At 37.9% G+C, this 27,846-nt stretch overlaps 1 protein-coding gene across 1 annotated transcript; it reads right to left on the bottom strand.

The window, feature by feature from the left end:
• Positions 1–986: 986 nt before the first annotated feature.
• Positions 987–27,846, bottom strand: LOC103703468 (eukaryotic translation initiation factor 3 subunit A-like). The gene is made up of 14 exons (XM_039132236.1): positions 27,609–27,846; positions 21,114–21,214; positions 20,225–20,706; positions 13,534–13,749; positions 13,075–13,443; positions 12,955–12,984; positions 7,146–7,373; positions 6,870–7,031; positions 5,168–5,389; positions 4,868–5,074; positions 4,021–4,227; positions 3,847–3,927; positions 1,954–2,155; positions 987–1,709 (listed from the first exon to the last, which is right to left on the bottom strand). The coding sequence occupies exons 2-14, from the start codon at positions 21,157–21,159 to the stop codon at positions 1,279–1,281; spliced, it is 2,883 nt and encodes a 960-aa protein (XP_038988164.1). The 5' UTR covers positions 21,160–21,214; positions 27,609–27,846; the 3' UTR covers positions 987–1,278.

Here is a 27,846-nt window from a genome sequence, read left to right on the forward strand (position 1 = left end):
CTTATTATATTTTTTCATGGGTATTTTGGTCCAAAGAGAAAAAAATATAACTTGAAACAGCTTCCGATAGAGCCTAAAAGTACTTCTCTCGATAAGCTCCAAAATAAAGCTTCTTCCAAAAAACTGTTTTAGTTTTCTCATAAAACTAAAACAGTTTTTTGATTTTTTTATCAAACTCCCCTATTCCATCTAAAAGTGCTTTTGAAGGGCCAAAAAGTGCTTTCTAGCCCTCCCAAAGCCCTATCAAATGGAGCTTATAAAAATTATCAAAATCAACTACAAACATCAAAGTAGCTATATAAATATGACTATATTTTTGTTGTTTCTGATACTTATTCATTCTTTTTAGATAATGAAAAAAAAACAATAAGAGGCTCGTGTACTTTGAGTTAATAAAACGCAAGGCAGAATAATATCCCACCCACAAGTAATATGCTATCCACAAAGCTCATCTATCTAATTTATATGCATTTGTATCCATTTCTTAATATTTGATTTCTATCTACATTTTTTCTATATATGTTTTATTAGGAAAAAGAAAAGACACCGCTTCTTGGCTACCTTGATCTACCGTTGCTTGCCTATGCTGGATCGATGCTTTGATTGTAAGGTTTCGGGGACGGCGGTCTTCAACATTTTCCAAGTTAAAAAAATAATAATAATAAAAAGACCAAGTTTCCAACAGCATTATTTGATAGGATGACAACGAAGAAGTTTAAAGCTGCTGTGGCCTTGTTTAATTAAAAATTACTCAACTTATTAATATGTTGAGATACACCGTCAGCGTAGGGCATAACTAGAGACGTATCAGAGTTTTAGAACTAACGTCAGGCTGTGAGAGGATAGATTACATGATAAGGATTGGCAATATTAATTTTTGAGAACAAAAAGTAAAGAGCTTTCAGAATTTGCAACAAAAAGCCTCCAATATTCTTCTGCAATTTTAGAATGTCAGCACGAGAAGTTTGAGACCAAGAACTTTAGAATGTCCCAAACAAAGGCCATTAGCTAAACCAGAGTTCATTCAAAGGGGGCTACAAAAAACAATCAGCATATAAATTCAGTTGGGTGCAGCTTAAGGTATCAATAAACAAATTCATTTAAACATGATTGCAAAAATTAGCGGCAATATAGATAGCCTCCAAATTCAACTTGCCTTTCTAGATGATCCGCACTTTTTAAGTTATGATAAGATGCACAACCTCGATTCCCACCAAAAACTTAAAAAAAACATCTAGTTTCACTCCTTCAGCTGGCATGCACCTAGGCTCAAGCGCATCAACTGCGCGACCTTGATGAAGACCAGGAAGACGATGAGGACGGCAATCTAGAGCCACTGCCACCAAATGAGGGTCGACGATCATCACTCCGCCACCTATCACTGAGGTGGGGTGGCCGATCATCCTGCCTACCCCATCGGTCGGCCTCCGGTGGGGCTGCTTGTAGGCTCTCGGCCCTCTCGCGTCGGAATTTTGGCACATACTTCCCGGCACTTGATGCAGCGGCGGCAGCAGCAACAGGCTCAGAAAGGCGTGGCCCAGAAACATGATCAGTTGGTCGAGATGGCGGCTCAGCAGTCTTTCCCAGTAGGGCATCTCTTCTCAACCTTTCTTTCTCTTCCAATTCCCTCTCCCTCTGCTTCTGCTTTTCTACAATTGCATCTAGCTTCGCTTTCCGCTCTGCCTCTTCCTTCTTCTGCCTCTCCTCTTCTGCAAGATAAAGAATAAGAGAATTCAGAGCCAATCTAACAAAGATCCAAATAAAAAAGCTTTCTTCCCCATTTAAGCTCAGCCCCAACGAGATTGTTGACAAATTCTAGAACATTAAAACATTGTTTTACCAGAGTGGTGTTTTTTGGGTACACTATCTTATCCAATGTGCTTAAATGATGTTCATGAGTCTGACATGGTGTTCGGTCATAGGGGCTCATGTAGATTGAGCAACAACAAATACCTTCACGTTTCCGAGCTTCCTCCTCTTCTTGCAGCTTGGTCAGCCTCTCTTCCTCGGACTTAATATAGAAGAGCAGCTTACGTTTAATCTCCTTTTCACGTTTCCTCATTGCTACAAGCTGGTTGATACGATCCTCCCCCTCTTTCCTTAATCGGTTATATTCTGCTTCACGGCAACTAACTATTCTATCCCGAAAGATAGCCTGGCAACAAAAAGAGCAAAGTATTTGCAAAACAGTAGATAGAAAAAGAAAAGGAAAAAAAAATTATAACATCACATAGACGGAGCAGTTCTGAATGTTTCCTCCGACAAACAGGAAAGTTATTTGCTATTACAACAAGTTATTTTCTATTACATTCTTCATGGCAAGCAAGATTGCTCGATGATAAATGAAGAAAAAATTTTAATCTCTGCCCTAAAGCACAATTGGAGGAAATTAGGGCTTTCTTGTATAATGTATCTAACATTTCTTCAAATTCTTCTAATAATACAAAACCTTGATAGTCCGCCGTATCGGTACCGGACGCCATACCAGTACCAATCGGCGTACCGGTGGCAGCCTGAACCGGTACGTACCAGTTCCGTATCGGTCTGTACCGGTACGGCAGTCGTACCAGCCAATTTTCAATGAAAAACTCCTGATATCGGATCCCATACTGATCCGGTATCGGTCCTTGCCCGAACCAGTTCGTACCGGCCGGTACGGCATACCCTGCTTGATACTATTGTTACTTGTCAGGTCCCAACTGATATCTCCTACTGGGTACCCACTATGTAATGCAATATATTACTGGGCATCAAACCGTAAAATCCCCAGTTATGTGATAACTAAGGTAGGAATATTAGTTGCTCAATCACTATAAGCAACATACTAAATATATATTGATCAAGAAATCCAGCAGTCAGGATAAATCACCTCTGGCTATCAAAATAGGGTACCAGCAAAGAAATAGCAGATCTGCATTATATTATATTAATTTAGAGACAGGATATAAAAAGTAAAATGATGATAAATTATGGTAATATTTTTCGAACTGCTATGCCTGAAGGTATTCTAGTATTAGAAGTTTAGAACCACAACCATCAAGCTTTGGTCCCAAGATCTCGGTATGGTGAATCCTCATTCACCAAGCATTCCTATTAGTGCTACTTCTGAACTTGCTACAAGATACTATGTGGTGGGACATCCCATCAAACAAGGATGCCCTAGTATTCACACATAATGAACTTGTTTTTGTTAACATAGTTTAACAAGCTTTTTATAAATGGCTGTCAACCTATACAGACAACCCCCATTTCGGACAAGCTTCGGAGGTGATGACTCATGGCAATCCTACGAATGCCTACAACTAAAAGAACATTTTGAGCAATTCCTTGATCATTCAGTTAGATGTAATCACAGTGTCAAGTCATTGATCAACCAGCAAGGTCCATTTCATAGAGGGAACAGGGTATGTATGATGCTTAGTAGACCATCAGACAGTAGAAGACAGTGTTGGCCGTCCATCCTGACTAAAGATCTGCATGATGCAGGAAATATCGAAAGCTCTAGGAGAATGCCGGACACATATCATGCATATCATGTATCCCAAGATGAGATGGCACAGCCAACTCTTGTGGTGGAACAATCAAATATCCAATGAACATCAGGCCTTGTTTCTTATTATGGATTGGTTTTAAACATCTCTCTTTGCCATTAAAATTTATAATAGCAAGACTGGAAAAAGGACAGAAATTCCCTTTATTAATTTTATCTTTGAACATGAAATATTAATTTAGTACTTCAAAAATCCACAAATTGGTCTAATATCATTTCCATGGAACACAATTTTCTAATTCAAGAGTTGCCCAAGAATCACAAAGCATGAGGATTTCATGGTAGGATAAGCAAACCTTGTTGTCCAACATCCTCGAGAGTCTGTTCTTCTCTTGGAGATCACCTGCATGGTGCTGCCTGCTCAGCTCTATCTCTTTCTGCAAAAAAAGCAATATATTTTCATAAACAAGAAGAAAACTCCGAATATAACCTATAACATAGACCACAAGAAAAGTTATTGCAAAGCAAACCAGTTGTTCATGTTCATGAAGAATTTTCTCCTCCACCAAGCGTTGTTGGTATGTCTGCTCAATTAGAGGGGTCTCTTCTTGTCTCTTTGCCCGCTCCATGTAATCCATTGTTTTTGCTAGTTTCTGCAGTTTCTTCTCCATCTCCTGACGCCCTTTCACTTGCTCACTCACAGCATACTCAAGCAAGTCTTTCTTTGTAAGCTTATCCTGCAGGTCATAAGAACATCTCAAAACTTTCAGAGAAAAACCAATAAATTTCATTCACTGTCACGCGCAAATAATGCACAGGCGCGCACATGCACAGAGAGAGAGAGGGAGAGAGAGAGAATGGAAGAGGGCCAATCAGCAATAGAAAAACACGCATAAGCTATAGTAGACAAACAAATTGAAGAATAAGCCTTGTGAGGCAGAGAAATGACATGACAAATATATATAACAGAGATTTCGTTTGAGTTCTAAAAAAATTGAGGCCAGAATGGCTGCTCAATAAAGATAAAAAGAAAGAAGTTCTCGTTTTAAATACCAATTAATCAACAATGGCTGGAAAATATATAAAATAACAAAGGAAAGAGTAAAAATTAAACAAGAAGGAAATTTAAAACAGCAAACAAAAAGATCAATCATCTGGTGATGTCACAAACATTAGCCAGTCCACCTTTTGCCTCCTTTAGCATGCAAAGTTTTGCATTATTTAAAACTAGCATAATTGTTATGACTTATTAGAGTTTCCAATAAATATGATCAACAATTAGTTATTAGAATTAATAAGTGTAGCCCGCAAGTCGCAGGATTCCTGGTAATTGTATATTTTCTATTGTACAAAAAGAACATGGACAAGCATATATACCCCTTCAAGCAAAGGTTTCTTTCCCTTCCTTTTAGCAAGTTTTCCCGTTTCCTGAAGTAAGACCTGAACTTCTTGAGATTCTCTTTCCTCTATTTCACGGCGAATCCTCTGCTCCTCCCTTCGGGAGTACTCAGTAGCAAGCCGCTGCTGTTCTGCTTGTTCAGTTTGCTTCTGAAGTTGTAATCTCCTATATTCTTCCTCCCGTTCCTTAAAAAACAAATACCATCCATAGCTATATATTAGTTATTTGGGCATCATAAGAATAGATATTTATTTGTAAATAAATCATCTGATATATACCATTTCCAGCATATGGCGTTCATGTTCTTCCTTGCGTTTCTCAATTACTGATTTTCGGGCAAGAAGCCTCTTGTGTTCCTTATCCACTATTTCTGCTAAACCATGTAGATTTGCACCCAGTTTGGATTGCTTTTTCACTGGTGGATAAATCAGGCTCCTTGCTCTATTAAGAGAATCAGTGAGAGTGGTCAGGTGATCACAAAGCCTGTCGGATTCAAAATCCTGGAAGGATGGAAAAGCAGGTCATAAGTTCATCAAATCAATTCGTATGAATAACAGTGAATGCACTTAAGTTTATGAACGTACATATGCTCAAGTTTATTCCAAGCATCATAACAATTTTCTTGTCAATGGAGAATATACATGCACAAATATGATGTTAAACATAATGTAAAGCATAATGCAACATGCTTATGTTTAATGCAAACTGCAAGCATTTCCCAGTACCTGGAAAGTTTGAAAATTCTAACTGAAATATTATCAAGGATCATATAACAAGATTGCACCTCAAAAAGTTCATATGAACTGGGCAAAAGCAAAGCATAAGTCCAAAAACATCGGTCACAGCAAATGCTGGTCATAGTAAGAAACAGAAAGAGTGAGAGAGGAGAATAAAGAGAAGAGTTGCAAAACAGTAGTATCTAGAAAATGTAAAACATGCTTGAATCAACAGTAAGGCCATATGTAATAAGTGCATAACAAAGCACATGTAGAAGATGCTAATTCCACTGCCATAGATTGTTGTTTCCAATGACAACACAATCAAGATCCATAAAGCACAAAAGAATCACTGAAAGATGAAAAATACATTTATTTATTTTGTATTGCACCATGCAAATGCACATCGATAAGTGTCTATATAAAAACTATAGAAACATAACTTCACATCACCGCCTCTAAGTTCTGCCTATGGAATCAATTATGTGAAAGAAATTGGAAAGCAACTATACAGCAAATGCAATAGAAAACTAAGTTTAAAGGAAGTAATCTCGTATAAGCATCCACCACCTTAAGACTATTGGTTTGTACAGAAGATATTCATAAGTCAAGCAATCATGCTCATAGGCATAAAAACAAATAGATTTAAGAATCATGAAATTCATGGCTGCTGATAAATAAGTTGAATACACCTAAAGAAACATGAATAATACCTAACTCGGACGACAAATTGGATAGGGTAAGGAACCAATTTCACATAGGGTCTGGATCATGCAAAGCCTTGCAACTCAAAGCAAAATCAAACAAAATCATATTCATGCCCTTAAGAAAATCAAAATAGTCGACAAAAGAGTGGATTGGACACAATTACAACAGATTAGAATTGAATCAAGAACTTTAGAACCAACTGACATATCTGGTGCTTTCTTGCAGACAAAATGTGCATGCATGATGAAAGAACCATAACAAGAATATGCGAGAAAAAACATAAGACTTGTGCATGTGCTGAAGATGTGAGGTAGCATGCCAAGACAAGATACTACCACATGAATGTGAGCAAAACACAGCCTATCAGTAAGAAACAAAAACATATGGACAGCATAAGAATATCGTAGATATTCATATCCAGAAGTCAATTGCATTATGAGAAAAAGCAATTGCCACTCGTAAAACTTAGGGTGCATCCAACTATCCATTAATGCACATAAGAGAGCTAAGCTAAACACCACATGAAAGAAAAATTTGAAAAAAAACGTGCACATACCACATTACCAAATAGAACAGCATCCTTCAGGTGATCAACTTTCACAGCAACAAAATTATATTTAACAGCATCAACTGCAATCTTCTCCACAACTGAGAAGTCAAAAAAGGGTATCATCTTTGATAGCATCTCAATTTTCATGGATTGATATACCTGAGAAACCTGAAAAAAATAAAGGCAGAATACATATAATTATATACACGGATTCTGACATCATAGTAATTATAGAGAAGGCACTAATAGAAGCAGAAAAAACAAAAACAAAAAAAAAAAAACCTGCTGCAGTGCTCTCAATGTAGTGAGCTTTTTGAGAGAAGGGATATATTGTGCTAGTTGCACTTCTGGAACAGAAGAGGCTGACGATAGCTTGCCCCCAACTTTGGAAATTTTAGTAAGCAACGGCTGAACTTTTGATGCAAGGTCCAAAGGAAGGAACTCATGCTCCAAGAGATTGTAGAGATCCTTCACTTCTTGGGAGACACATGTCATTACACCTTTAGTGACCTGCAGCAAAATATGTTTACTAAGCTAACAATATGTTTACTAAAAAATCATACTTGGTTATAAAACACATGCTAATCAAACAAATGACACAGTCCAGTCTAGTCCTGCGCTTAATTTGCTTAAACACCAATACAGTAGGCTTTGATGGGGACTTCAATGCTCTTTGTGCCTCAATGCTATAGGGGCAAAAAGAAATCCCACAGCCAAGAAGACCAATGCTTGGTCTATAGCAAGGAAAGCCGAACCGAGCCGACCTGATCTCCGCAATAAAAAACAGTTTCGATCCCTAGGGGGCCAGAATCTAATTGGCTCTAGCCGAAACCGGCTAGAACGGGACGGTTCCGTCTGGTTCAACGCAGTTCAAATTGGTACCGACCCATACCGGATGTCGACCGATACGGGTCTCAGTACCCGTTCGGCCAACCTTGGTCTGCAGGCTGAGGCATTTTTATTGAAGAGCAATGAGCAAAGCAAAATCTAAGATTATTTCACCAGCAAACTATAAAATTACTTCCCCTTGAGTTAAAGAGTTATATGATAGATAATGACTGCTGCAGGTAAAACAATATTTATTCCACCCACTTTGAGCACAAAGAAATTTATGTAAAACAAAAGAGTAAAGCAACAAAGTAATGGCATCATATGATCCAACTCATCAATTCCAACATCCAGCCTCCAAAATTACAAGCAGGTAATCCAGGTTGATGAATCTAAGAGTGTTAGTGAAGACATCAGCCATTTATCTTGCAAAAGCACAGAAATGTCTAAAAAGGTATTAAGTTGTAGCATTTGACATACGACTTCGTACTCCCATGAACAACAATAATCTGCATGTCATCAATATCATTGTTCAAAATTCAGCCACTACAGCAGCCATTATAGTGGTTTCTACATGACACCACTACACTAAGCATCCCAGTGGTGCTATATGGCGCTTCAGGATGAAGAATCAGGCAAAAACCCATTATAGCAGCTGCTAAGCTATGAGTTCAAAGCAGGCAATTTTTTCCATAGCAAGCTGGACTTGTTTCTAATTGGACCAATCCAGCAATCAACCGGTCCAAAAGGTTGTTTAAAGCACGGATCGCTCTAGTTATATCATGCCCTAGCCAAACGGAGCACGGGAGAAATGGGAGAAAGAGAAGTGAAGGAAACAAGCAGCTCTCTCCATGCTACTCCATCTTAGATGCTCCCCTATCAATGTTTTGCAGTCTATATACCACCATGGACACCAAAGGAAGTTCGACCTAAAGATGCTAGAGTTGCTTCATCTTCAAAGTCAAAGAACCACAGAATCAAAATATAAATGCTGATAAGATCTGAGTGAGTCATCAATTTGTCATTGGACCTTTTTGTCCAGACTTTAGAGGAGTCAGTTATATATTGATGATGATGCTTTGTTTGGTAAATTATATTATATAATTCTGGACATTTTTCTTCTATGGTTAATATCATGTAATTGTGAATATCTTTGTTTTATTGTTGACATTATGTGATTGCGGACATTTTCATCTTATGAGCAAGAAATGCAATACTGCATGCACCGCCATATCCTACCAACCACATCCGAGACTATTCATGGTCCCACTATGGGATTTTGCCCAAACTGGAGTGAGCCCATCCTTACCAAGCAGAAATGTTTGGTTCCCAATCGAATTGATAAGGCTCCATATGGTTCAGGGCCTCCATAATTGAGGGTGAAAGGGATCCAACACCCTTATCTCCCTATGTTTCAAGGTAAGAGAGGACGAGAGGATAAAGAATGAGAGAGAGTGGAAAGGTGAGATGTTCCTTCATTCCTGGTTGGGCATAATACTAGGTCTAGAATCAAGACCCAAGGCCCAACAAGGAACGTGACACAGACATGCATGAGGGATATTGACACTTAACTTGGAATTGGACAGATGCATACATGCTGCATTTCCATTCCTTTAATTAAAAATATTTTACATTTTCAATGTCATATTTAGTTTAACACAAAGAATGCAGAACCGTCCAGTTCGGACGGTTCCGCCCGTTTCGAGCCATACCAATAACTTACCGGTACGGTTCCGGCATAAAAAAACGGTTCGCCGCCGGAGACGGAGAAGAAGAGAAAGAGAGAGAGAGAGCGGGGACGCCCCCACGGCCTCCCCCCCCCCCCCCCCGGGCCTGCGTCGGCCGCCGGTCCTTCTTCCTCCCTCCCCCACTCGATCTCTCTCTCTCCTCCTCCGGCAGGTTTCCTCTTTCGGTATGGGGTCGATACGGCCCGTACCAACTCGTGCCACCGGACAACCGGTATCGTGCCACCAGGCAACTGGTACAGTGCCCAGTACCGGCACAATAGACCTTGGTATAACATGTATTATATAGTAACACCATTCTTTAGCCCTATTTTCCACTCAAAGCCAAACAAAGAAAGCCTAAAACCTTGAAAACAAAAAAAATGGTGTACATGTACAATTCGGTATTGTATGATAAGGCACTGGTACTACCAGTATCCGGTTTGGTACCAAGAATGCGAACCTTCATGTTTGGCGAATGACATTTGTCATTAGATAATGAATCTTAACATTATATGTATGTAATGATGTTATGATGTTGAAGTGGTATTTTATAGCTTTGTCCTTGATGTTTTTTCATTATGCTTTACATGAAATTGACGTCAAATATTGATATTTAATAAGTAGAAACATTGATACACTTAGCAACTTGCTTAGGGTGCATAATGCCCGATATTCGCTATGAAACCCCCTAACCACTATGTGCTTACTATCCACTATTAATACATTGGCCATATTTTCAATAATCTCTTTGTTAACAAAGTAATTTTCCAATTTTGTTACCATTATATTCATTTAAATTTATTTTTCCTGGTTCAAGACAAATTTTGTACTTCTCTCATTGATGAAAAATTAATATATTTATCTAATTAAAGTGTGATTTTAGATTCTTTTAGAGAAGACTAACCAAAACATGTTGGTTTCGTCATCCAAAATGTTTTCACATATTAAAATTTTTAGCAAAATTTCCTTATATCTTCAATAGATAAGACAAATCCACTTTATTTTATATTGATTAAATTTTGCGGGTCATCTTCACCCTTTATGCAATTATAGGTTTTAAACATCTGACAAATGACTTAGTAAAAAATTCAAACCCAAACATATACTCTCTTCAAATGATCATTCATATTGCACTCATGACACGTATAAAATTGTTTAAAAAAGGCCAAAGGACCAACGCTAGGCCCATCCTCAACTGTCACTTACTAGAGAAGAAATATTTTATGGTTGTTAAGGAATACTTAAGCCTTTTACTTTCTTCTTAGTTCTTCAAATTTCTACTCATTGCTAAACAATAAATCCCCTTTAGCTTTCCGTTTAACTTCCTCACCAATCAAAGAGTAATAATTTCACAAACAAACACTAGTACTCAAATCAGGCTTCTCAATCTCTATATACTGTTGGTTGGTGCTTACCAGAAACTATGAACATGTCTATTTCGAAGAAAAGAAGATTTTTAAGATATATTGAGGCTGCAGAATCATCTTAGTATGATATCAAGCCCAAGTACATAATACACGGAAGGTCATCTATATACCAGGTAACAAAGATATAGAAGCCAGAAAGCTATGTTGCTGAATCTTTAAAAATAGCTAAATGAATCCTATACATGTTAGTGCCACGAGAGACAACATGAGGTTTTGAAAAAGTAAGGATTTCAAGAACCAAAGACGTTCATGGTGTGCATCAATTACGGGCCAAATTAGATGATTGATTTATAAAGCACAGATTTGAACAACCAAAGACATTCCATGAATGCATCAATTACTAGCCAGATTAGGTGATTGATTTACAAAGCACAGGTACACATGTTAGCAAATTCAGAACTTGAATGCATACAAGTTCATCACACAAGAGAAGACCATCTGGTTACTATATATTTCTAAGAGAGCTGCTCTATTGGAGCAATTCTCATCCATTTCTTACTAAAGTTGTGCAATGTATACAAGAACAAAATACATACAAGAAAAAAACCTCTATTAACTTGACCAAAGCAAATCAATATGATAAAGGTTTGTTGAACTGCTCCGAGCTACCCATTCAAGGTGTACTAAACTGAACTAGAGCAAACCCGGATGGTTCAACCTTTCAAAATAGGAAACAGGCCAAACCAACTACTTCCGCATAGTTTCGAGCGGTACTTGTCCAGTTCTCCTAGCAAAACAGTATTCCCATAATAAATAGCCTCCCCCTTCCATCTCAATCCCAACCCACAACCCTCTCTTTCCTCTGATCGCTCCACCTCACCCTCTTCCTTAGTACCTCCTCATCTTCCAACGGCAATGGATGACGATGCTCCAGTGCCCTTCTCTCACCCCTCGGATCCCTTCACCTCGCCCTCCTAAGTCCCTCGTCTTACGATGACGATGATGGACAATAACACCCTCGTGCCTCTCTAATCTCTCCGATCTCCACCTCGCCCTCCTCTTGAATGTCTCCTTGTCTTCTGGAGACGGCACGAATGATGATGCACCGGTTCCTCACTGCAGTCACTTCCTCACCATCATAGCAACCACTAAGTCCCACAACCCCAAAATAACCTGCCTCCCTCTCGACCGCCTTATTCAGACTCTCTCTAGATTTGGACCGGAAATGGGCATACCAGCATTAGACTACTTACTGTGTATGTACAGTATGGTACCGTACTGTACCAACCTAATATCTGACTCGGACAAGTCATGGAACCGATAGAACGTCATGTGAAATAGGGTATCAATAACTTAGCATATGACATCCCCCATTGATACACGAATCCTAATAAGGTGTGTGATTCTAAATGTTACACGTGGTGATCTTAAAAGTTTTGGCACATTTTGTGCTCCAGCAAGTACTATGAAATTTTCTAGCACAACATTTAGCAGGGGCTGTTAAATTTAACCAATGCTTGAATGCCCTCTTAATAGTACAAACAGCATTCAAATGGGTAATCTACATCGGAGCCCACAACCTACTGTTTTCCTATATAAAGGCTCAATTAACCTGCATAAATATAGATCAGAAGGAAATAGATAGCAATTCACACAAAACTTAGTCCAGTTCATTGATAATTTTGGTCTTCAACAGACAAAATGAATGAATGTTTATAAAAAACTTAATAAAAAAAGCAGTAAATGCCTGCAACTTTTAAGGAATTTCCAGAGATGACAACCAATTATTTCTGTGAAATACAAGTTCAGCATGAAAATAATTTCAGATAAGGACAGAAATTACTGGACAGGTGCATAATCCATCATCAATTTTGCCCCTGCGAATCATGTATTTACCTGTGTTTGTGTCACACGTGTCACCAGCACAGACAGCACAACATGCACTGAAGTGAGATATTCATACGCAATACATCAAAATTAGGCTTGTACAAAGTGTTAGATAAGAACAAAGCAGCCATCATATAGTTAAAATGCAAAATCAAAAAGATCAGTTGCCCCTCAAATTAAATGTTTGACTATTGTACTATCCAGCCTGCTTATAAACACAAGGAAAACATTAACAAAAAAAATATCTAAAACATCACTATTACATGATGTCTCAAGTCATACCAATTCCATGAGGAGCGATGAGCGTGAAAGCTGCAAAATTTAAAAAAAAAGGTTAGGATCTGCAAACTACACTATTTGCAAAACCTGGGAGTAAAATGATAATTAGTTAAAAAAACATACCATTTCTCTACTCTCTCGTTTAGGATCAAGAGTGAAATTGATAAGGCTTGCCATCTGTAAATTGCGCTCCTTTTCATTTTCAAGCTCCGAATGGGATGCACCATACTTACGGTCATAAGGGGCCACTGAAAGTGCAGCTAACAGAACGGATGATGCTATCAATTGCAAATCCTTTTGTGATAGGTTCTTATTGTAGCTCTTTTGCAGAGTGAAAAGTCTAAGCCATGCATATGCATGGTAAAGATGACTTTCTGAGACCCAGAATATCTCTGTTAATTTGGCATAATATACGACCATCAAGGATGGCTTTGGACTTTTCTTTACCATGCTCATTAAACCATGGATATCTTCTACCGAACGGAAGGCTTCCTGTAACAACACATCACAGAAGACCATGATAAGAAACCAAAGTGACTGAATACAGGTGCAGACAAGGATGCAAGTTGCTACATCACAAACCTGCCACAGTTCAAGATCAGTTGCAATCTTGAGCTGCTCTACTCTTGTATCCAAGTAAAGCTGCAAGCTTTCAGGAGCAGTGAGATCAGGCCTATCTCTCTGATCACGGTATTTGTTTAGATTAGCAAGATGGTTCCTTATTATCTCGCATAACCTACGAAATTCGGTGGTCCTCTTATACTGTTTGCAAAATTGGAAGGCCCGGTGTGCTGTCATCTACATAAAAGAAGCGAAGAAACAGACATAAGATAACTGGTAGAAGTGATGCTAAACAAATATATTAATAACTCTTAGGTCATGCATGTCATCTTAAAGTTTGATGTTCTATCACTTGTAGATAAAAGTACATCAATAAACAGCTTATCTGAAATCATCTATTGGTAATTCGCCATAAAAGAACAATCGTGCCGAGATTCTAAAAGCAAATTTCTAGATTTCACAGAGCTACAGTTTAAGATACACAAATAATCATATCATCATAACATCTGAACAAAAAATTATAGTCGGTAGTGTTCATTATTTATGCATTCATTTTCAATTGTTTATTATGATAGACTGTATAAATAAAACAACACCAGAAGGTAGAGCAACATCAGGAATTTCGTGCTCCACTTTTTATCAGCTAGATTCCAAGATTTGGTCTGGATGCATCATTATTGCTCCAGGTTTGTCATAAAGGAACATACACACACAATACAACTGGTGCATGGGTCTAGACAAATTGAATTATCATACATTAGTATTACTGTATCAGGATTCAGGACATGTATCATACAATCAACTGAGATAGTAAAATCTACAAATCACTCATACAGTTTCTCTTGCAATCTTACAACGCCATTCCACTAAAATGAAAATGCGAGGCAAAGCACATAACTTTGGTGTTTTCAAAAGAATTTTTGCAGATCAATGCATTTCTTTATCAGATTAAGTCCCACGCAACATGCACATGGTGGTCGTTGTTCTTGCTACTCTGAGCAAATAACATATTTAGGCATTGACCAGAGATGTTATGGTAGAACAAAGGAGCAGCACATACATAAGTACACCACAAAACAAACAAGATTGAAAACATCGTGGTCTCATATGATCCATGCACTGGGCCATGAGCATAGGGGAATGAAGACAAGCTTTGGTATATTGACAAGGCTGTATAGCACAACATAGCATGCAAGATGCACCTTGGACAAGCCTAACAAAGAATCCTTGGGTGCCCAAAGTTTTGCTTGGCAACAGCAAGGTTTTGCTGCCTTTTTAATATGGTAAACCACAAAAAATTATGCATTAATAGCCGAGTGCTGCGTAAGTATATATAATTTATCCAGTTGCACACCAAGGCTCACATGACAAAGAAGCAAAGAAGAAAGAATAAATGAAAATGAAGATGAAAAGGAGTTTTAAAAGGCGGGTGAGCCAAGCATACATGTGGTTAGCATTTTTAACTATTTAAAAATAATAAAATAGATTAAACACAATAAAAACAATATTAATTTTTTGGATAAATAATAGCAATACTTATATTAGTAACAGCTAACAATAGTGCTTATGGTACTTAAAACTAATAGCAATAATTGTGGCATAATTAACATATTAACATTATTATTACCTACACCCAGCCTGCAAAATCCTCCTCCAGCCTAACCATCAGCTTGAAACCACTTTATGGTTATAAAGGATCACAGGCAATGTTAAGCAGGTTGCATGTACAATTACAAAATTTCAGCTAGACATGAATGCAACCATGCAATGCTACATAGACTGCCTTTTTGGTCCATATGTGATATGACCGCATATAAACAACACGGTGCAGGCAAGGGACTGCATTTGCATATGCTGCTGCACACACCACATTTTAATACATTGAATAGAGTATATAGGGGGGAGAAGATAGAAGAGAGAAGAAGAAGAAATAACTAGTTCAAGCCATATCTAACTGATTGCTATATATAAAAATTGTAAAATCACACTAAACCTGCAATCATGATAGTGTAACAACTCACCTCAATAGTCAATATCATCTGTGACAGGAATAAGACTTCAAACCTTTACCTAACAACAATTCCTACAAAATCATGAACTGTTTCTTGAACAATATAAACTCAAGAGTTTCTATGAGACTAGAATATAAAAGACAAAATGTTTCATGCTTAGAAATCAAAATTAAATTTAATACAAAACCCCCATTGTTTCATGCTTCCACTTGTTAATATTTCAAGTTAGTATTCTTTGCAACCATAGTATTTTTATGAATGTGTTGCTCGAACAGATTTACATATAGGAGTATGAAACGACCTTGCATTAACTCCAAGTTGATGCAGTCCATTGTTAACAAACAATATGCGAGTTGGCGGACAGAAGTAATGCATGAAGGTGAAAAGATAGCTTTTTTCACTCAATATGTATTCCAATTTTACAAAATTTGGGCTGACGAGAACATTAAGCATAAAAACAACTCGACCACTCAAACTCATGATCAACATCACTCTAGTGCTCCCTTAACCCAACCTACAGCAAAATAGGATTCCAATACTAAAACCTAACAACATGTTTAAAAAATGGGGAAAAATAAATACCTTATGTTGAGAATTTTCTAGAAAAAACTCCAAAAATTCATCTTCCCATTTTTAATTCTTAATATTCATTAAAAAAAATTAAATCTAAAAAACTCCCTTATGTTGATAGCTTACATCAAAGAAATAACAATAGACTGAAACAATGAAGAATGACTTATGACAACCATGATGAGAATGCCCTAGTCAAATTTCCAGTCTAGAAGATAAAAAACGAAAAGACTTGCTTTATATAGTGACAGCCACATGATCTAGATCTTTTGTAATAGGAATATACTGTAATGGACTCTTTAATCATTCGAAATTCTACAAGATTATGCCCATTCTGAGTTACAATATAAAGTACCATGTTCATTACTTGATTATTAATAGGTTCAAAGAAATAGTTGCACATTTTATCAAGATACACAGGCATATAAAAATGTGTAAGCATACTGAAAGATACACTGCAGATTAGAAAATCTGCTTGAAAAACCAATTGTCCTCTAATATAGAAAACCGAATGCTTCATCAGAACAAATGAGCATGTCAGGTATTAAACTAATCCAATAGAAAACCACCCCCTAAATCATATTTGCCCAAGCATATCAAGGTTGTGAACATACAATGAAAAAAATTAATACTCTATAAATAAATCACAATATAAAAATATTGCCCCTAATGTATTTTCATCCATCAAATTATATAACATGAAAACATCTATCAAGAAATCTCCACTGAATGCATTAAAAGTGCCAAAAAAACATTTAATCATACTTAACATCTTCATTGAATAAATTATAATAAAAATGGAATTATTGATGATAAAAATGTGCATCCATTTTAAGATTTCATAAAAATTAGCATTCAGGTGAATTAAAACAGAAACATCAGAAATATAACAAAAACCCATCTTTTGCAAGATCAATTTAACATTTTTTGTGCCATTTGGTGCAGCAAGAAGAGTTTGATTGATAGATTATCCAAGAACAATTTGATGCCAAACTTTGAAGTACTATCAATGGACATTTATTGGCATTTTTATGGGAAAATGAAAAACAAACATCATTTGGACATAGTTCCACAAATTGGCAGTCACATGCATAAACTATTTGACCAAATTAAGCAATCTAAAAGCATTTTAAACAAATTCTTTTGCATTGAAAATGAAGCATTAATTTTTTTAGAAATTTGCATATTCAAAGATTTTAACCATCCACAGTAGTGTCAACATTGCTTTGGCTCAACCCATTTTCATTATTATATAGTTATGGGTCAAAGAATAAAAAGCTTTCAATCATCTTGAACTAAAAATATTCATATTTTAAAGTCTGTTCAGGATAATTGATTATGCACAAGTATAAAATCATGCTAGCACATATGAAAGCAAGGTTTGCGGTACCGGAACCGGCACCTATGCTAGTAGGCTGGCAGTACGGTTTGGCACCGTATAGTGCTATGCCGTCCCAGCATGGACTAACAAAGACAAACCAGCAAGGGAGGGAGAGAGGGAGAGGGACCCCCGTGGTTCCAAAACAGGGGCAGAGCACCTGTTTTCAAACAAAACAGGAGCTTCAGGCCCCTTTTTTTCTAATTTTTTTTACTGGCAGTCATGCTCTAACCCTCCCTCCCTCCGCCTCTCTCTCTCTGTCGCCCTCTCTCCCTCTTTCTTTTCCTCTCTCCCCTTCCCCCTCTCCCTCTCCCTCGCCCTCGCCAGTTTCTTGGATCGAAATGCAGAATTGTACCGGTCTGCCCCATTATAGCTCAATATGCCCCAAACCGAGAGGTTCGGGACGATATCGCCAACCCTGCATAATAGTCTACTCCATAACACTTCCAATAGTTGTCAACAAAACATGTAACATCTAACAATATGACACAGGCCGGTGCCTTGATATGCTACCAGGAATTTACAAACAAACAGACCAACTGCCCAGGCAAGGTAGATAATATCTCAATAAGGCCCACAAGCTTTTAATATATGTGATAAAATACTAACTAATTTTTCAGATTTCCTAATTCCATATATTTTTCAAGATTTTCTTGTATCTATTGTGAACTACTATTGCATGACTGTAGAAAGAAAACCTATTGAAGATGACCACATATAACAACAAGGTCAAGTGGCAAAACAAGCAAAATAAAAGACAGGACTAGAATAAATCCCATATAACTCCTACCAATTACTTTGACATAGCTAATGCTAGGTTCGCCGTACTGGTACGTAGTGCCCTATACAGTTTGCTGCAAAGTATCAGTATTGAACCAAGACACAGTACCAAAGAGGGGTATCAAGTCTCGGTATGCCGAACTGAACCTAATACCAGGTGAACCAACATTGTATCAGCATGGTACCAGTACAGGATCAAGTATCGAGATTGCGAACCTTGCTTGAGAGTTAAGATATTTCCTATCATATATCAACCTCATATGGAGAAGTTAGAAAAAGAAAAAGATCGGGCTCTAAAAAGGTTCTAGAGATTGGCCATGATATATGACCAGTCAGTGTACCATAAAGTACCCAGTTGATATGCAGGTACCTTCATAGGCGCTTGGGCAAAAGAGGAGAAGAAGGAGAAAGAAGTGGCAGAGGCAAAGGAGAGGAGGATAAGGCAAAGGACTGAAGGAGGGTGAGCAGGATAAGAGGCAGACAAAGTGGAGAAGGATGGGGAGGAGGAAAATAAGAGGGAGGAAAAGGAAAAGTGAGCAAGAGATGTATAGGAGGGAGTAGGAGAGCACCTGGAACACTACAAAACATCTTATTCCACCTAGGCCTTATATGCAGACCCCGCTTAGGTCCTCCATAGCAGCCAGGGGGGTCACATATGCGTATACAATGACACCTCAAACAATGGAAGGACATCATCACCATCTTTAGATCATCCATAATATTAGAACAACTCCAATTTCAAATTAACATGGAATGGAAGCCAAATCCAGCAAGGTATTAGGAGAAGTTTCACAAAGCACATCTCCGAGACATCTTAGCAACTTTGCATAAAGGACTGTACATGAGAATACTTTTCATCCATCTTCCAACATAATTCGCAGGTACCACAAATATTCCAACCACCTCTAACATTAAATTTTCATGTGTAAGAATTTGAAACTTAGCACGGAAAAAATATTGGGATATTCAACAAGCATCAAGGTCCCAAGTAACTTTCACACACACAAATATTAATTTAACATAATAGATGAAGTTACGAATAGTCTTCATAGATAATAAAATGTTCACTTCTCATTCCCATCACATCTTTTACCAGGAAGATAAAAGGCAATCCTAACAAGGACAGAATCTTTCCTCAAGTTTTTTTCTATTCTTTTTTAGAGGTTCCTTTCAAGTTTCAACAGGCTATCAAACATCACCCCAACAACACAAAGAATAGGAACAGGGAAAAAGAGAAAAGAAAAAGAAAGGGCAACACAAACAACAAAACAAAAATCAAAACAAGTTGAAAAATATGAAACAGATAAGAATTTAAAACACAATAAATCAAAATTTCTATTAGTTAGTGCATGATTATATTATGTTTTTAAAACTAACAAGGGACTTAACGACACATGCTTCAGCAGCCACTGAAAATCAGAATGTAAGATCTTGATAAGAAAAATAGTCAAATGCATGACAAATATGCTTTAGATTTGTGCAGAGTCCAAATAGACAGTTCTGACATGGAGAATACATTTTGAAATAAGCAAGTTCAACATGAATAGCTGTGAGCATGCACGTATGGGTGGGCAGAAGAAGAGAAAAATAGTCAAATGCATGCAAACATATCTAAAATTCATGCAAAGCCCAAATAAATTGGCAGTTCAGATATGGAGGATAGGTTCTCAAGAGAGTAAGTGAAACATGCACAGTAGTGCACTATGCATAGCAATAAACACCCATGTGCATGCGCGCAGACAGAAAGGGCAATGAAATCTAAAAGGGAAAAAATAGAACTAAAGAAAGATTGATTTCAAACTTCAGAAACACTTCTAACAGGATACCGAACAGAATGTAGATATAAAAACCTTTGCCTTCTAGCCAATGTCTCAAAAAGAAAAGAAGATTGAAATGAAAAGGTGACAAATGATGAAAATTTGTCTACGCAACTTAATTTTTCATGGATAACTATTAAAGAAAGCTGACTTACTGCATATAGAGCTTCCAACTTCGAATTGTTCCGCAGAATCTCAAGCACTGTTCTATACGTTTCCCACAAAAATTTGAACCATGGAGTCACAAGCTCTCTGTCAGATCTGTCCTTTCCTTTCTCCCCACTGACATAACTCAGCATCAAGTCCTCAGGCCTCTTATCTGCTTCTAGATCCTCCACATCCAGAGCATCTTCCAGGGCTTGTGCTTGGCTCCTAGCTTGCTCAGCCCTCTCAGTGGATAACTGCATGAAATGTTTTATCACCTCCTCCAAAGAGCTGACATTTACTTGTTGGCATATAATACGGTATTGGATAAGCCCATCCTTTGCAAATCTGCCTCTTCTCATGTCCACACAGAGTTCTACATATTTAAACATGATTCTTTCCATGGTCTTCTGCCATGCTCTGTACCTTTTTGAAGTGATGAGGTCATGGAGGGCTTGTAAAGCTGCTTGCTTTTGGCCAACATTTATTAATTCTGGTTTCATGCAAAAGAGAAAGTGAGTAATTTTCAAGAAAACAGCATGCAAATAAATTTTCCACGTCATCAAGCAATTATTGCAAATACAACGCCTGAGTATAAAGACCCAACCAAAAAAAATCAACCAGACCACAAAAGACTAACAATAGAAAATAGAGAGAATGAATTCAGAGTAACATAACTACAATGCCTCCAAATGAAGGTAAAAAAAAAGAACAGACTTTCAATCATGTAAAACCACTGGTCTTGTAAATCTTCTTGATTGGACTAAACTCTATACCATAAAACTCTTAGCAACACCATTTGCAGATGATAAAAGAATAAGTTGAATAAACTGGCAAATGTCAAGATTGAAACAGATTAACAGCATCAGCAGAAGAGAGAGTTAATCAAAAGTCACTTACCCTCAGCACGCTTCAAAGCATTCTCTGGCTTAGCGAAGGTAGCCATGATTAGCAAAAAGATTTACTAATGCTTACTTCCAAAAAGCAGGCACAAATGGAGCCTGCATCACAACAGACAATGGCACATTAATACCCGCAAACAAAAAAAAAACATAAACCACTGGATACACTAGAGAACACCAAAGTTTTCAAGAAAAAACTGCTGGATATCAAAAGACTACACCAAAGCATACAAATTTAAAGAGCACTACATGTTTATAAGTGCCCATTCTAAATGCTATTGAATCTTCAGCATGAGGCAACAGAGAGTGCTAGATTACATAAGGGAGACCACTAGCTAAATACACAGCCAGAAAAGATTACTTTTATCTCCAAGAATTAACTATAAACAACTCACATAATGTACACTTGCCAGAAAAAGCAAAACATAATCGATGTCTTCTGAATTATTATGTACTATAAAACCTCCGATGTTTAAGGTAAAATGATATATATCAATGAACCACGCACTGTATGAGGGAGAATAGCAAAAAATGTCATGGGCTGTAAACAAGAGAATGAAAGATTGAGATCAATGAAATTTTTTTAATCCAAAAGGCATCTCAAATGGCTATGTGATGTTAAGATAAAAGCATCAAATGACTACATAATCTAGCCCCTACTAGCAAGAAGTTGGGTCAATACAAAATTTAGACTTAAGAGGCATTTGGAATAGTTTCTGGACCTAGCACGCATCATCCAACTTGTTACTCAGTCCCAACCTGGATGCTGTCAGATCCAAACTTGATAACCAAGTAGTTTGCTCAGAAGTATTTAGCATATATAATTTGTGCAAGTATACTCCCAAATAAACATACATGAGATGTGACATAATGTGTGTATAAAACATCATGTGCATTTTTGGTTTTATATCGAACAAATGTCATTTGGCCTACTCGTAATCCATGAATAGTCCTTTTTTGTTACAAGAACATCCAAAATTGCATCACAATCCTAATATAAAGTTGATGGTAAGGAATGCAGAACCGTCCCGAACCGCCTGGTTCAAGGCGTACAGAGCCATGCCGGCGGCAGACCAGGACGATTTCGGCATTCAAAATGATAAACCGGCAGATGGGGGAGAGAGAAGGAAAGGGAGGAAAAGAGAGAGAAGGAAAGGGAGGAGTCGAAACAGGGGTCCGAAGGGCAAAGCCCCTACTCCGACACTTCGGGGCTCCTCTGGTGCCACTCCCTCCTTCTCCCTTCCTCCCCCCTCTCTCTCTCTTCCTCTCTCCAATTCTCCCTCTCTTGCTCCCTCGCCCTCTCTGTTGTGTCGGTATGGGCCCGGCACGGAATAGCACAAGGGCATATCGAACAGTGTCACCGGCTGACCGGTACAGACTACAATACTGGACGACAGACCTTGGTTGATGGCATGTCCTCCCAAAATTCCCTAGGAAAATTTCCATCTCACCATGAGTACCAAGTCAGACTTAGCTATAGGGCTGCCAACGAGCCGAGCCCGAGCCTGGGAGAGCTCGGCTCGTTTCACAGAAGCTCGAGCTCGGGCTCGGTAACGAGCTCTATTTTGGGCTCGAGCTCAGGCTTGCTTGGCAAAGCAAAGGCTCGGGCTTGAGCTCGTAAAGCTCGTTTCAATTACGAGCTCTAGAACGAGCCCGAGCTCGGGCTCGAGCTCCGGCTCGGGCTCGATAACAAGTTATTTTTCTTTATGTGATTAGATTTTTATGAATTATGGTGCTGAAATAAGATTTTTCAGTAGAAAACTAGAGCTCGTTTGGGCTTGTGAGCTGCTCGAGCTCGAGCTCGGGCTCGGGCTCGAGTGTAAACGAGCCCTATATTGGGCTCGGGCTCGGGCTCGTTTGACTACCGAGCTTTTACCGAGCCGAGCCCGAGCAGCTCGGCTCATTAACAGCCCTACTTAGCTAGCCAATTTGCAAGAGCATTTTCTTCTCTATAGGTTCATTTAACTCTTCCATTATGATTCTCACCTAGAAGACAAAAGATCCTTAATGAAAATCTCCCACGTACTCTCTCTTTTACCTCCCTTATTCCATGCAACAATAATCGATTGACTTCCAATCTAAAACAACTCTATTAAACTCAATAGAATCACACAACCCTTCGGTATTACTCGAGTAGCCCAAAACCCATTCTTTGTGCACATACATTGCTTCAAAATATCTCTAATCGAGTTCCATCTAATTACACAAAACTATTTACACTTACCTAACTTCTATAGCAGTGCAAAAGCTGGCCTATATCTTCCTAATGCCAACCAAGTGTTTGGCAAAGAAATGGTCAATGGTCAATGTTCATGACAGTATTACACACAAAAAATAAATTAAAAGATAATTTTTTTATAACAGAATTGTATTTTCTAAAAATAGATTAGGCCTGGAAAAAATTGGTTGAAAAACATATGATGTAAACCTTCTTACATAATAAAATAGTGCAGAGATCTAATTTGGTCTATTAGCATAAGCAATAGACAACATGAACTGTTAAATTGGCATATTCATCTAATATAGGTTCAAATCCAAAAGTTTGAATCCCAACCTTGTGATATTTTTGAATTTCTACATTTCTTTGATCTAACATTTTGCAAAAAATGGCCAAAAAATATACGGCGCAGCCCTTCTAACGTGATGCAACAGTGTCAACATCTAATGTGGCTGTAAGTAAAAGAAATACTCAAGCTAACCAAACCAGCATATTAGTTCAGTTTGGGTTTGAATCTGGAAAAAGATAAACCTCTCTACTAGGTTCAGATTCAAGGTTATATCCGATCACAATATTCTTTTGGATTTGAGTCTTCCTTCAATCTGACTTGTTTGTGTTTTTAGTTAATGACCTATTAGCACTGTTATGAAACATAGCCATGCAAACGAAGTGCATTATGGCTACAGTCATGCTAAAGACCAATAGATCCATAAGTAACAAGAACATAAGAAGAGACTGCCGAAATTTTTTTAACATCGGAGGAAATAACCTCTTTCTTGGAAGAACCCTCCCTCGGGAAGGGTCATAAGAAAAAAATTTCCAGATATTGCAGCTAAAGCAATGTAGGAAAAACATGCGAAGAACCCCTTCTCTTTTTCTGCATTCCTCTTCCATAACCTGTCTCTGTTGACTTTCAACTAGCCCCTTGCGTTCTCTACATGTGAGCCCATGGCTGTGTGATGCCAAATTCTGATTGCAAGAAACCCAGTTGTAAATATGAGTTCCTCTTTCATCATCACATAAGCATAAATCGCCACTTTGGTCTTTTTTTTTGAGAGAGTATTGCAGAGATTCCTCGATCTCTCATTCCTTATAAACAGGGCCCAAGTCCTTTTTGCATTCCATGGCAACCCCTCCTCTTACGATCAAATTAGATTCACCTCTTTCTGAATTTAATACCTATTTTGCTCTTTTCCAAAAGAAAAGAACACTATCACTTTCTGACAATCATCAATTTGGCTATTTTTTTTTAAGCCAACATCAGAATTCTTTTCTGTCTTTTGTAAAGATGCCCCTTCAAGTGGCATAAATCAACTAAAGTGCCTGTTATTGTAGGGCAAGTAAGCTCACAGACTCTCCATCTTCTTCACCTGATGACGTCTCTTTTTTCTCCAATAATTGCAATCTTATCTTCTGCGGCAAAACTAAATTTTCAAGATTCTCTCTAACGAGAAATTCCAGCTTTGACTTCATCTAAATATATAACTTTTAGATCCTCTAGTACATCTGGCCTCATGAAAGCTCCACAAACTTTTGCATTTCACTAGTAGGATAGAACATGCTCTAGTTCCAAAATCATGCCTTCCCTATGCATTGGAAATCCTTCTTTAGAATAAAAGGCACCATCTTTCTCCTTTGGAGATTTACCATTGCTCAACCCCACATTAACAACACTTATTTTCAACCAGTATATATTCTTAACATCATCACCTCCCATCACCACAAAGCCCTCAATGATTTTTTTTATAAGTAATGGGCAAGCCCTTAATGACTTTCAAAACCCCACATATTGCATTGTAATCATAACCTATGGAGGTTGGTGAAGCGAGCAAATTCATGTTCATTTTCAGTCAATCATGCCGTCTCAGCTCCGAACCCCGTATCAGTGCCACACTAGCACTATATCAGTACAGTATGGTACGGAATCTTTTTGATATACCGAGTGTCGGTACACCTCCCATACAGGATACTAGTACTGAACAAGTACAGTATGCCCTGTACCGCCTGATTTGGGCCGATACGACAAACCATGCAATCATCTTTAAACACTCTCCTTTAATGGGTACCATTTAAGGGATATTAATCAACTTAACATGCCTAAGATCATAGTATTGTAAGCTCCAGGACTATCCATTCTCTTTGCCTCCAAAAGCCTTTTCTGTCACATATAACCATTTTTTTCTACTACAAGCAAACACCTAAAATTTCAATTTTTCCCTCAGAAGACTCCATCCTAAAAAAACTCTTATGGAACTATAATATCTTGTTCTAGATATCTAGAGCTTTTTTTTTCTTTTTCCCCTGTAGAAGGAAGAAAGAGCCTCAAGAAATTTGATTTAGCATCTATGGAAAATAAAACCTTTCTTTGCTTTCAATTTGGGATACAGTGTTTTGAAGCTGCAAGAAATTTCATGCTAGTATGCATTAGGTATATTTCCTTTTGGCATTCTTTTCCTTTTCTATGATATTTATTCGTTTGTTTTCATGACCCAGAGGATATGCGGGTTTGGGTTGTCTTCCAATCTGGTGCAATTTCCCTCCATTTCCGCTTGTTTTTGCATTCAGGTTCTCCATTCAAGGGGAAGAGAGCAGTCAATGGATTGCGGCAATGACAGCAGAAGCACTATGTTGGATGTCTTCAGTCCAACAAGAGATTAAAAAAAAGGGAAGAAGTATAAAGGGTACTTTTGGTATAATATTACTTTGCTAAGAAACTATAACAATCAGATTTTCTTGACATGGGAAGCTCGCATGTGAGAGCAGGTGTGGCTGTCTAGCTTCTCTCTATTTTAAGTTAATGAAAACAATAGAATATATAACAATGCCGCCATCTCATAAGAAACAACAGAAAAGATGAACTCAATTGCAACAATAAGTGGGTATCATAGGCCATATGGCAGTAATACGAGCAAATCTATGAGCAAAGCAGCCTCTGGTGGTCCAAAACACAAACAAATAAAGCCCTCAGCCGAAGAGCTAAACTCAGAAAGAAGCTCTTGTATTATATATTTCAATGCATAGAACAACAAACAACAGATAACTACATGAGCAACAAACTTTATATGTTTAGCACTTTGGCCCTTCAGCGCCACCTCTAGACTCTTGTGGCTTTTGAAAATCCACATGTTCCCTTGTAACCATAACAACTTGAGGATGCTGCACTTAGCAAACTCAGATTCATTTTCAGCTCCGAGGTATACCTTAAGTTCTATTCAAGTTCATAGATAAATTTTCATCTTGATGAGCCTTCTTCCAAATTCCAAATGATTACGTATAACTCATTGCATTCCATTACTACGTTCACTATAAGGCTTGTGTGTCCCAAACCATCTAATGAAACACTTGTTTGGACCAAGTACTTGCCTTTTCACTTTACAAAACTTGTTTCCTGTTGAAAGAGTTCTTTGCTTGATATAACCATCTCCCTTGCAATAAAAACTTATCATCTTGCCTTCGCTCTTAACCATGTCCTTTGTCCTTAAAACGAACCATTCAGCAGGAATGCTTCACACATTTCATCAGATCAATGTTCCCACAATAATCATATGTACTTTCCATAGGGAAGGGGTCACAACCAGGATGTCATTTACAGAGGTGACAACAGTTTTGGCTTGAGATTGGTCAGATTCCAGAAGGACTAGAAAACCCTCAACCAAAACTCAATTGTTTGTAATCCGTTCATGGAAAAAAAATATTCAGCAAAGTCCAACACACTTATATTATATGGAGCCATACCAATTCTGAACCACAACTAATGCTTCACTTATCAATTATATTTTGAACAAATGCCAAAGGATATATATTTTATATAGATATATAAGAACAGAAGTACTAGCAAAAATGCCTCCAAATGTACATACAACAAATATAAGCCCTGAACTTGTTGGCGGAACACAGAAGGCGCCTCTTTTATACAAATCTTAACGCGTAGAAATCCAAGAAACAGCAGACAGCTGCATAAATTCTAAATCAGATGGTGTTCGTTCAATTAAAGATAAAAATCACAGGAAACCAAGAAAAAAAAATTACATCCACGCGGGGGCTAAAAAAAATCGCCTAACAATTAAAAAAACAAACTTCAGCAAATTAAAAGTAACGGAGAAACAAAAAAAAAAGTCTTCTTGCAGTTAGACCCAATAAAATATCATCAAAACCCCGGCATCTCAGGACAAAAAACAACGTTAATTTCAGCCTCGGAATCTATTCCCTGCCCTGACGCATGGTTAAGAGCAGAAGAAAGAGGAGAATTTTAACGTTGAGGCGGAGGCTACTCACTTTGTTGTAGGCGTGGAGAAGATCTTCTCGGTGCTAGGGTTTTAAGAATGTGAGTGGAGAGATGAGTTTGAGACGCCGATATCTTGCGTCTTCTTCTCCTCCTCTTCGAAGTCTCAAACCCCGATCCCGCGGCCGGAGCTTGGGATTAGGGTTTGCCTTCTCCAGCGGCGGCCGAGAGAGAGGATGGTCCGATGGTGAGAGAGTGGAGGTAAGGGCGAATAGAAATAGACACCGGAGA

This window comes from Phoenix dactylifera, chromosome 12, assembly GCF_009389715.1.
Source record: "Phoenix dactylifera cultivar Barhee BC4 chromosome 12, palm_55x_up_171113_PBpolish2nd_filt_p, whole genome shotgun sequence".
Lineage (NCBI taxonomy): Eukaryota > Viridiplantae > Streptophyta > Magnoliopsida > Arecales > Arecaceae > Phoenix > Phoenix dactylifera.